The following is a 10,977-nucleotide window of genomic DNA, read 5'->3' as shown; positions in this document are numbered from 1 at the left end:
GAGGGCTGGAAAAGGTCTCTGGTCCTTGTCCGTACCCTCAGGTGCATGAGAGATCGAGGACGGCAGGATTCCCTGATGGTTGAGAATGAACTGGCCTCTCCCTTCCCAAGACTTCTAGATTTAATGCTGATATGAATAAACTACATCACCCAGAGACAAGAGGCGCTCACAGCACGCCTTCCGGGGATTTGGGCATTTCCGGCGGAAGTGGCCTCGACTAGCCATTCTCCGTCTCCAAATGGTGTGGACTACGATTCCCAGGGTCCTTCGCGCCCGGCCTGGGGCAAGAAACCGGAAGCCGTTGGAGCGCTGGAGTGCTGGAGTGCTGGAGCAGGTGTAGAAGTAGGAGGCCGGAGAGGGCTCGGGGTGGGGTCTGCGGCTTGGCGGGTTCCAGGTGGTTCCGTGCGGTTCCGTGCGTGCCAAGGCGGCGGCGGCGGCCTCGAACTGAGACCCAAATGGGCCTTTGAAGCCCTTAAACTCCATTGCTTTTGGTGTAAGGATTTGCGTACTGTACCCGTGGGTTCCTGGTGTGCCTCCAAGGGAAAGCTAGTGGCAGGGATTCTAATAAACTCCCTGGAGTTAATAGAAAGGTCAGTATCGTAGGGTTGTCCCCCTTTAAAAAAAAATTACTTATAATGTGTATGAGTGTTATGCCTGCATGTAGGTAAGTGCACCCATGTCGTGCAATGCCCGAGGAGGGCAGAAGAGGCTGTTGGGTCCCCTGGAACTGGAGTTAGGGACAGTTGTTAATTGCCATGTGGGTGCTGGGATTCGAACCCGGGTCTCCTGCCAGACCAGTAAGTTCTTAACCACTGAGCCATCTTTCCAGCCCTTATCTGTCCTCTTCAAGTAGTTTATAGCTTACTGAAAGCCTCACTTTAATTTTACTCGTTTTGGAATTCCTTCTCAACAAAAGACTGCCATGTAAGAGACTCAAATAAGTTAACAGCTAGTGATAGCTTGATGGAGTATATGATTTTCATAGAGAGATTTAAATGACTTGCTTAAGAGAACCTTCTTAGAGGGCCAGCAGGATGGTTTAGTGGGTAAGGGTACTTGCCACCATCCTAACGCTTGAGTTTGATCCACAGAATCTGTCTAGTGGGAGGAGAGAACCAACTGCCACAAATTGTCCTCAGACCACACTCATACTATGTTATGCATATATACACAACAAATATATGAAGGAGTGTTCTAGTTAGCTTTCTATTGCTGTGATAAACCAAAACCAACTTAGAAAGAGTTTATTTCAGCATACAGTGCCCAGGTCACAATCCATCACTGAGGAAAGTCAGGACAGGAACTTGGAGGCAGAAAATGGAGGGACACTTCCTGGTATGTTCCTTTTTACTGTGCTGCGCCTTATTTCTTATACTATCCAGGACTACCTGACCAGGGGTGACACCATCCACAGTGGGCTGGACCCTCCCACATCACTTAAGAATCAAGAAAATGCCTATAGGCATGCCCACAGGCCAGTCCAATGAAAGAAATTCCCTCTTCCCGGTGTATCTAGTTGATCTCTGATGCTCTCCAGCCTTGGGGGGTTGGGGAGGGATGAGACCTTTTAGAGCTAAAATTTAAGTCAGCTGATTTTCAGCCTGTGGGTCTTTAAAAATCAGTGAAAATAAGATCTTGTTACTTTGTGTATGTCCATCCTTGTTGTCTTTGGCACAGGGCAGACCCATCTTAGACTGGAGAGGGACTTCAGAGCTAGCGCTCAGGGGCTGGCGCTGCTCCCTCCAATGTTCTCTGTGGGAAAGTGCAGAACAAGGTCCCAGGGAGTGTTTCAGTTCACCCTGTTCTCAGCTTTCCACCTGGTTCTGGTCACCTGTGTGGACAAATCAGTTAAAGACTCCTGGCCTGGCCTGGTGGCACATGCTGGCAATTCTAGCACCAGGAGGCAGGAAGAATACCACAAGTTTGAGGCCTCCGGAGTGCTGGGATTAGAGGCAAGTGCCACCAGGCCCAGCTTTTGTATCATTCTGGACACAACCACCTCATCTGGGGGAATAGATCACTTTTGACTTGGGTGGAGGTTGATAAGGAGGAAGAACAATGGTCTTTGTTCTCGACTAGGTGTGATGAAGACATATACCCTGTGTACCCTGTGCCTGGTAACCCCCTAGGAAACAAAGTGTGAGTAAACAGCTGAGGCTGAACTCTGAATACAGAGGCATAGAGGAAGCCAGGTGTGATGGTGCGCATCTTTAATCCCAGCTTCTCTGAACCAGGAGGACTGACACAAGTTTGAGGTCAGCCTGAATTATATAGTAAGTTTGAGGCTATCCTGGGCCATAGAGTGAGACCTTGTCTTAAAACAACAACAAGCCAAGAAAAAATAACAGTTCAAAGCCAGCATGGACATAGAGAGACCTTAAAAATAAAGGGTGAGTGATGTAGCTTAGTGTGTGTGAGGCCACGTGGTGGTAGAGAGGAGTCCTTCAGGAATGGTTCCTTAGGGCTGAGGGGTAACTCAATGGTTAAGTGCTTGTTTAGCCCTGGATATTCCATCCCTAGCACACCCCTGGAACTGGAGTTAGGGACAGTTGTTAATTGCCATGTGGGTGCTGGGATTCGAACCCGGGTCTCCTGCCAGACCAGTAAGTTCTTAACCACTGAGCCATCTTTCCAGCCCTTATCTGTCCTCTTCAAGTAGTTTATAGCTTACTGAAAGCCTCACTTTAATTTTACTCGTTTTGGAATTCCTTCTCAACAAAAGACTGCCATGTAAGAGACTCAAATAAGTTAACAGCTAGTGATAGCTTGATGGAGTATATGATTTTCATAGAGAGATTTAAATGACTTGCTTAAGAGAACCTTCTTAGAGGGCCAGCAGGATGGTTTAGTGGGTAAGGGTACTTGCCACCATCCTAACGCTTGAGTTTGATCCACAGAATCTGTCTAGTGGGAGGAGAGAACCAACTGCCACAAATTGTCCTCAGACCACACTCATACTATGTTATGCATATATACACAACAAATATATGAAGGAGTGTTCTAGTTAGCTTTCTATTGCTGTGATAAACCAAAACCAACTTAGAAAGAGTTTATTTCAGCATACAGTGCCCAGGTCACAATCCATCACTGAGGAAAGTCAGGACAGGAACTTGGAGGCAGAAAATGGAGGGACACTTCCTGGTATGTTCCTTTTTACTGTGCTGCGCCTTATTTCTTATACTATCCAGGACTACCTGACCAGGGGTGACACCATCCACAGTGGGCTGGACCCTCCCACATCACTTAAGAATCAAGAAAATGCCTATAGGCATGCCCACAGGCCAGTCCAATGAAAGAAATTCCCTCTTCCCGGTGTATCTAGTTGATCTCTGATGCTCTCCAGCCTTGGGGGGTTGGGGAGGGATGAGACCTTTTAGAGCTAAAATTTAAGTCAGCTGATTTTCAGCCTGTGGGTCTTTAAAAATCAGTGAAAATAAGATCTTGTTACTTTGTGTATGTCCATCCTTGTTGTCTTTGGCACAGGGCAGACCCATCTTAGACTGGAGAGGGACTTCAGAGCTAGCGCTCAGGGGCTGGCGCTGCTCCCTCCAATGTTCTCTGTGGGAAAGTGCAGAACAAGGTCCCAGGGAGTGTTTCAGTTCACCCTGTTCTCAGCTTTCCACCTGGTTCTGGTCACCTGTGTGGACAAATCAGTTAAAGACTCCTGGCCTGGCCTGGTGGCACATGCTGGCAATTCTAGCACCAGGAGGCAGGAAGAATACCACAAGTTTGAGGCCTCCGGAGTGCTGGGATTAGAGGCAAGTGCCACCAGGCCCAGCTTTTGTATCATTCTGGACACAACCACCTCATCTGGGGGAATAGATCACTTTTGACTTGGGTGGAGGTTGATAAGGAGGAAGAACAATGGTCTTTGTTCTCGACTAGGTGTGATGAAGACATATACCCTGTGTACCCTGTGCCTGGTAACCCCCTAGGAAACAAAGTGTGAGTAAACAGCTGAGGCTGAACTCTGAATACAGAGGCATAGAGGAAGCCAGGTGTGATGGTGCGCATCTTTAATCCCAGCTTCTCTGAACCAGGAGGACTGACACAAGTTTGAGGTCAGCCTGAATTATATAGTAAGTTTGAGGCTATCCTGGGCCATAGAGTGAGACCTTGTCTTAAAACAACAACAAGCCAAGAAAAAATAACAGTTCAAAGCCAGCATGGACATAGAGAGACCTTAAAAATAAAGGGTGAGTGATGTAGCTTAGTGTGTGTGAGGCCACGTGGTGGTAGAGAGGAGTCCTTCAGGAATGGTTCCTTAGGGCTGAGGGGTAGCTCAATGGTTAAGTGCTTGTTTAGCCCTGGATATTCCATCCCTAGCACAGGAAAAAAAAAAAAAAAAGATTTGTTAGAAGGGGGCTTTATACAAGATTAGTAAAGTAGAAGTGGGCAGAACTAGGCAGGTATTTTGGGGTACCTAATAAGACTTAGGACCTTGCAGGTCCTAATTGGTCAGGGCCTGGCTCCTGAGCTCCCTTCCTCTAGGTGGGGAGGCGAGGGTGACTATAATAAAAAAAAAAAAAAAAAAAAAAAAGATTTGTTAGAAGGTGGCTTTATACAAGATTAGTAAAGTAGAAGTGGGCAGAACTAGGCAGGTATTTTGGGGTACCTAATAAGACTTAGGACCTTGCAGGTCCTAATTGGTCAGGGCCTGGCTCCTGAGCTCCCTTCCTCTAGTTGGGGAGGCAAGGGTGAATATAATGAAGTCACTCTGGTAGTGCACAGAAGCCCTCAGCCTTTGGCAGCATCTGAATCACTTTGTTCAAGATACATATGCCCAGGTTTCACAGCTGACCTTCTTATGTGCTATACCAGGCTCTTCATAGCTATAACAGATCGCAGAGGAAAACAGCATAGGAGGAAAGGTAGATTTTGGCTCACTGTTTCAGAGGTTTGAGTCTGTGCCTGTTTGGCCCTATGGCTGTATGTTTATGTTGAGGTAGAACATCATAGTGGAAAAGATCCGTGGGGCAAAGCTGCTTACATCATGTCAGCCAGGAAGCAGAGAGAGAGAGACAGGAAGGGGCCAGGGCCAAGATATACCCTCAGGGACCTACTTCCTCCAACCAGGCCCCACCTCCAACAGCCCTTGAGGTTAGCAGCCTCAATATTCAGTCATCTCTCACTAGTGGCACCAGCTAGAGACTGAGCCATCATTTAATAGTTCTAGCTTGTGGGTTAGGGCTGGGACGCTCTGAGGAATGTGGCCTTGTACTGAGGAGGCTAAATGTTATCAAGGAGATGGTTTGAGCTGCATCTTGAAGGATGAGTATGATTTAGATATATTGGGAGGTATGGTCATGTCCTGGTTAACTCAAGGAGTGTTTTTGGTTGGGTTTGAAGGAACAGCACGGGCAACGGTATTTTGCAAGTGAGCGAAATGGCCAGGGAGGAATACTGTGCATAGGAGGGCGGGAAGGAATGGCAGAGTTTGTAAGACTTGCTGCTAAGCTCCTTCCTGCCACCTCCCATTCTCTCCCCTCTTCCTCTCCCCTTTTTTCCCTTCTCCTCACCTCACATAGTATCTCTTCCTATTCTTAGCTCGGCACCATGAAGTAGGTTTTACTATCCTTGGTATTCAGATGTGAAATTCCAAGGCTCTGGCCATGGTTGCATGGCTTGTAAGACTCTATTCAGAGTCTGGTAATTATCCTCACCACTGAGGATTCTTGAGTGTGGGAAATAAGCTGGGCTGGGGTTAGGGGGTTGTAGAATTAGTGGGGTGGCTGATCAGACCATCTGAAGCAAGATGGTGTGGGTGGCTAGGAGTATAGCTTTGAGTCAGATAGTGTAGGTTCAAATCCCAGCTTCATTACTTGCTAACTGCATGACCCTGGGCAACGTGCTTGATCTTGTTAAGCCTCAGTCTCCTCACTTGTAACATGGGAGCAATAATACCCACCTCCTGGGGTTGTTATGAAGATCAATGAGGTGTACCTGGTGTGGAGCAATTGTTTGCCACCTGGAAGCTGTTGTAATTAGCCCTCCCAGGTCTCTGGGCTGTGGCTGTGCACCTGCATCTCATTCGTCAGCACAGTTTTTCCAGGACGTGCTCATCCTGGCTGGACTAGTTTTAAGGCTGATATTATAGGGATGCCACCAGTAGCTGTATATTGAAAATGTAGCCTGGCATGGTGCAGCTTGTAATTCTGGAACTTGGGAGGTAGCGGAAGGAGGATTGGGAGTTTAAGCCCTTCTCAGTTACATAGCAAGTTTGAGACCACTGTAGGCTACATGTGACCCTATTAAAAGTGCATTAAGTAGTCAGGGCTGGTGATGCAGGCTGCAGTCCCAGGTCCTTCAGAGGCTGAGGCAACAGGAACAGGAGTTCAGTGCCAGCCTAAGCTGCAGAATGAATTCAAGGCCAGCTTGAGTAACAGTAAGGCCCCATCTCAAATGAAGAAAGGACTAGGACTATACTGGTAGATCACTTGCCTAGCATAGGCAAGATTCCAGGTTTAATCCTCAGCAGTGCCAAAACAAAACAAACAAAAACCCCCACCGAAAGGTAAAGATCATGACCTGTGTGTTTAGCTTAGCCTAAGAACTAGTGAGTCAGACCTCCCCTGATGAAAAGCTTGGGTTGGGGTCCTAGGATGGCTAACATTGTCAACTTGATGGGATCTAGAATCACCTTGAAGACAAATCTCTGGGCATGTCTGTCAAGAAGTTTCTAGATTAGGTTAATTAAAGTGGGAAGACCCATTCTAAATGTGAGTGGTACCATCCCATGGGCTGAGGTCCCCAAACTGCATGAGGAGAATTCTAGTTGATCAGGCACAGATACCACTTTGCTCTTTGATGCAACGTGATTGGTCACCTCAAGCTCCTGCTGCCGTGATGTGCCCACCATGAGGGACTGTATTCTTTTTTGAGGGGGGCTCTTTTTGGGACAGGGTCTCCCTGTAGCCCCAGCTGACCTGGAGCTCATTATATAGACCAGGCTGGCCTTGAACTCAGAGATCCACCTGCCTCTGCCTCCCGAATGCTGGAACTAAAGGCTTGAGCCACCATGCCCAGCGGGACTGTACTCTTAACTGTGAGCCCAAATAAACCCTTTCTTTCTTCAGTTGCTTTTGTCAAGTACTTTGTTGCAACAAAACAAATAATGCAAGAAAGGTTGATATACAGAAAGAGGAAGGACACTGGAAGGGAAGGAAAGGGCCTTTTGTTACCAAGAACTGGAATGGGCTATGGATGACTGATGGTTTCTCAGGGTCTCCTCTGAGCCCAGGAAATGGTAGTGGGGGCTCTAGTTAGTATGGGGTCTCCCACTCTGGGCTGAGGTTGAAGGAGGCTCTACTTCTCTTCCAGGTGACAGCTGCATGGCTGTGCCCCAGACTTGCCCGCTGGGACCTGCCCATGAGCCTGCAGGTGCCCAGATGGAGCCTGAGCCCTGCACTCGAAGCTTGGCCAAGGACTTCCTCAAGGAGGAACTTCGGCTCAATGCTGAGCTGAGCCAGCTGCAGTTTCCAGAGCCCGTGGGTGTTGTCTACAACCCAGTGGATTATGCATGGGAGCCACACTACAGCTATGTGACTCACTACTGCCAGGGCCCCAAGCAAGTCCTCTTCCTGGGCATGAATCCTGGACCCTTTGGCATGGCTCAGACTGGGGTAAAGCCTGGCTTCCCTTGGTGGGTGGAATGGGAGGCTCCAAGGTGGATGCTTGGCTTCTGGTGTGCTGTGGAGGAGGAGCATGTGATTGGCTGGGGACATGTGTGGATCTCCCAACCCATCTCCTGCAGGACACACGCTGTCTCCTGTGGTCTCAGGCACTCTCCCCACCTCTGTTGGTAGTTAACCAAGCACATTAGTGGTAGTTCCGTTTCCCTTGTGAGCTGTCCACTAATTGCCTCTGAGAGACCTTCCTTCCGCCACCTTGCCGGATCTCCAGTTCCCAAGGCATGCTTGGGGTGAGGAGAGGGACTGCTGGGTCCTCAAGGAAGACTGATTGGTAGTGTATGTGTACACGAGCCGGGGGCATTCTTGTGGCAAGCCTGTGGGCCTAGGAAGGCTTCAGCACAGAGCCAGGCAAGGGTCTGCCTGCCTTACCCTAGGGCTCAAAAGGAGTGACTGCCCTGCAGTGGGGGTGCATGGCAGGTGGGGGAGGGGAGAAGGCCTCAGGGCAGGAGGCTCAATCGCTTTTATTGACCCCCCAACTGAGTGATGAAAGGCGATCAATAATGATCGATGAAAATGACAGCTGAGGGCTGGGACTGGGAGGGTACCCAGAGAGCAGTGGTCAGCCCTGGCTACCTTTGTGTCTCAGGCCATCTGTTTGTCCCTGGTACTAGCATCATGCCCTCTGTAGGGCCACATGTCCCAGTGTTCTGCCTGTGTTTGGTCCAAAGCCTCACAAAGGAAAAGGGATAGTGTTTCCCCTGGATCACAGTCCACAGTGGAAAAACTGAAGGATACCAGACAGGAGCAAAGCACAGGCCAGGAGGCCTTCCCTGACCTTTGGGGGAAGGGGGGCAGTTGGGATCCTTCTGGAAAGTAAAAAGAGGTTGGGTCTCCAGTCTGAAGCCCCTTGTGTCTCTCTCCTTCCCCCAACAGGTGCCCTTTGGGGAAGTGAATGTGGTCCGGGACTGGTTGTGCATTGAGGGGCATGTACTGACTCCTCCCCAAGAGCATCCTAAGCGACCAGTATTGGGCCTGGAGTGCCCACAGTCAGAGGTGAGCGGGGCCCGATTCTGGGGCTTTTTCCGGAACCTCTGTGGACAACCCCAGGTCTTCTTCCGGCACTGCTTTGTCCATAATCTGTGTCCTCTGCTCCTCTTGACTCCCAGTGGACGCAACCTTACCCCGGCCGAGCTGCCAGCCAAGCAACGGGAGCAGCTCCTCGGGATCTGTGATGCGGCCCTTCGCCGGCAGGTGCAGCTGCTGGGCGTGCGGCTGGTGGTGGGAGTGGGGCGGCTGGCAGAGCAGAGGGCACGCAGGGCGCTGGCAGACCTGATGCCCGAGGTCCGGGTGGAGGGGCTCCTGCATCCCTCTCCCCGAAGCCCACAGGCCAACAAAGGCTGGGAAGCAGTGGCCAGGGAAAGACTCCAAGAGTTGGGGCTGTTGCCTCTGCTAATGGCTGAGTGCCCGACCCTGTCTTAGCATACCACGGAGGCCAGAGTCAGGCTTGTACAGCATATGAATGCACACCTGCTGGACAACAGGGCTTGCTGGGCTCCCTGTTGCTGGAAATGTGTTCTCTGTCTGCTGAACTGTCCTCTAATGGTGGGCTGCTGTCCTCTAATGGTGGGCTGCTCTCCTGCTGCCTCTGCCTTCCCTGGAACAGCACCTGGTTTCCATTGGCTGGCTCTGCACAACAGGCAGAGATGGGCTTGTACATGTCATCCCCCCACAATGTTTTTTTGGGAGCCTCTTCAGAGAGGATCCTAGATAGGGACCACTAGAGGTAAGACTTTTAAAATTTTAATCTTCCATGTTTTGTTTTATATCGGCTTTTCTTTTGGTGATGCCTCATGAACACTAGAAAAGCTCTCTAGTACTGAGCTACCTCAGCTTGGTTGACACTAATTGTACATATTAATGGGGTTCAGTGTAATGTTGCCATACATGCAATCAGTGCTCACTGATCAGTCCAGCCTCTATAACCCACCCTCCCCATACCTCCCTGTTCCCAACCAGAGGGACAATCTTGCCAGGATCTTGCTCATCTTTCTAGACTGGCTGCCACCAGCTGATCTGACCCCTCACAGGGACCAAGACAACACTTGGGGCATCATGATATTTTCTTAGCCAGGTGTACTGGCACACCCTTGTGATCTCAGGAGACAGGAGGATCAAGAATTCAAGGTCATCAACAGCTACATAGGGAGTTCAAGGCCAGACTGGGATACATGAGGCTCTGTCTCAAAAAACAAAATGAAGAGTGAACTTCAGAATTTTCATCTTTGCTGCTAACCCCACCCCCCACCTTGTGAACTCCCTCTTTTCTAATCTCAGAGACTAGATTTTACTGTGTAGGTCAGGCTGGCATCAAACCTCAAACTTGTGATCTTTCTGTCTCCCTCTACCTGAGTCCTGGGGTTGTAGTGCCTGACCTGCTTGTGAACTCTTTGATGGATAAACTGACGAACCTCTCTAAGCTTCAGGTTCCTCTGTAAAAGGGGGTGATGCCTCCTGGGCTGGTGTGAAGACTGACACTGCAGAGTGCCTTGCAGCAGCCTGGCATGTGGCGTGCGTTCACTCCATATCCTCCTCCTTGCTATCTCTGGGCTGGGGAGTGATGCTGCACTACAAAGGAAGCCCCTGTCCACTTTGAAGTCCTCCACCTGTGGCCCTGCAAGAGCTGGACATGAGAATCTCAGCCTGTGATTTTTCAGACTAAGGTTCCTAACCCTCCTTGCCTGGATTTGGTGATTTTTCAGACTAAGCATTAAAGGCTGCTAACCCTCCTTGCCTGGATTCGTTCTTTCCCTTTTAAGGTTGGGAGAACGCTGTTTAGGATTTCCCTCTCCTACCTATTCACTGTAACAGGTTCTTGTGGTAGCTTGGGGAGCGTGTTTGAGACTTCTAAAAGCCCCAGCCAAGCTCCAGAGTCTTTGGTAGGGGCCTGTTTGGTAGTTCACCTGGTATGTGTGGCACCATGAGGATTGAGGGAGGCTGGTATCTCACTTGTCTCCTCAGTGGTTGGTTGGGTACCCTCTGATAAGGGCTGGGAAAGTGAGCCACTTGGGGACCTTCTTCATGAGGAGCATGTGTTCTCATCTCCTGGGGTACAAGCCGTCTCTCAACAGTCTAAAATTAAGAGTTTTGGGTCAATCTCCTTTGTGTGGGAGACCAAGCCTTGAGATTTCTCCAGTGACAGGAGCACCTTTGTTACTCAGAGTCAGCCCTCAAAGCACACCTGAACTTGAGATTTGACTCAGTGCACTGGAGCTTATGCCAAGATTTGACTTGGGATGGGTTCTGGCTCTCTAGAAAGACTGGCCATGTGCTGCCAGTGTTGGGACTT

General features: G+C 49.7%; 1 protein-coding gene across 6 annotated transcripts; it reads left to right on the top strand.

The window, feature by feature from the left end:
* Nucleotides 1-247: 247 nt before the first annotated feature.
* Smug1 (single-strand-selective monofunctional uracil-DNA glycosylase 1) lies at nucleotides 248-10,419 on the top strand. 6 transcript variants are annotated; one of them, XM_029566512.1, is made up of 4 exons: nucleotides 310-342; nucleotides 3,060-3,141; nucleotides 7,321-7,622; nucleotides 8,565-10,419. In XM_029566512.1, exons 3-4 carry the CDS (start codon nucleotides 7,332-7,334, stop codon nucleotides 9,108-9,110), a joined length of 837 nt encoding a protein of 278 aa, XP_029422372.1. In that variant the 5' UTR covers nucleotides 310-342; nucleotides 3,060-3,141; nucleotides 7,321-7,331; the 3' UTR covers nucleotides 9,111-10,419. The 6 variants fall into 6 exon arrangements, with proteins under 6 accessions (XP_029422371.1, XP_029422381.1, XP_029422372.1 ...); XM_029566513.1 differs by lacking the exon at nucleotides 310-342 and adding an exon at nucleotides 3,886-3,945 and having other exon boundaries at nucleotides 3,068-3,141; XM_029566511.1 differs by lacking the exon at nucleotides 3,060-3,141 and having other exon boundaries at nucleotides 248-342.
* The last annotated feature ends 558 nt before the right edge of the window (nucleotides 10,420-10,977 follow it).

The sequence above is a fragment of the Nannospalax galili genome, unplaced genomic scaffold, assembly GCF_000622305.1.
Source record: "Nannospalax galili isolate Female #2095 unplaced genomic scaffold, S.galili_v1.0 scaffold251, whole genome shotgun sequence".
NCBI classification, from domain to species: Eukaryota; Metazoa; Chordata; class Mammalia; order Rodentia; family Spalacidae; genus Nannospalax; species Nannospalax galili.
This window is presented reverse-complemented; position numbering and strand designations above follow the sequence as displayed.

What these genes read in the sequence shown, in the direction of transcription:
- Smug1 (XM_029566511.1), top strand. Translation starts at nt 7,332, where the DNA reads ATGGCTGTGCCCCAGACTTGCCCGCTGGGACCTGCCCATGAGCCTGCA. An exon ending in TTGGCATGGCTCAGACTGGG is followed by an intron (nt 7,623 to 8,564) that starts GTAAAGCCTGGC and finishes TTCCCCCAACAG; the next exon opens with GTGCCCTTTGGGGAAGTGAA.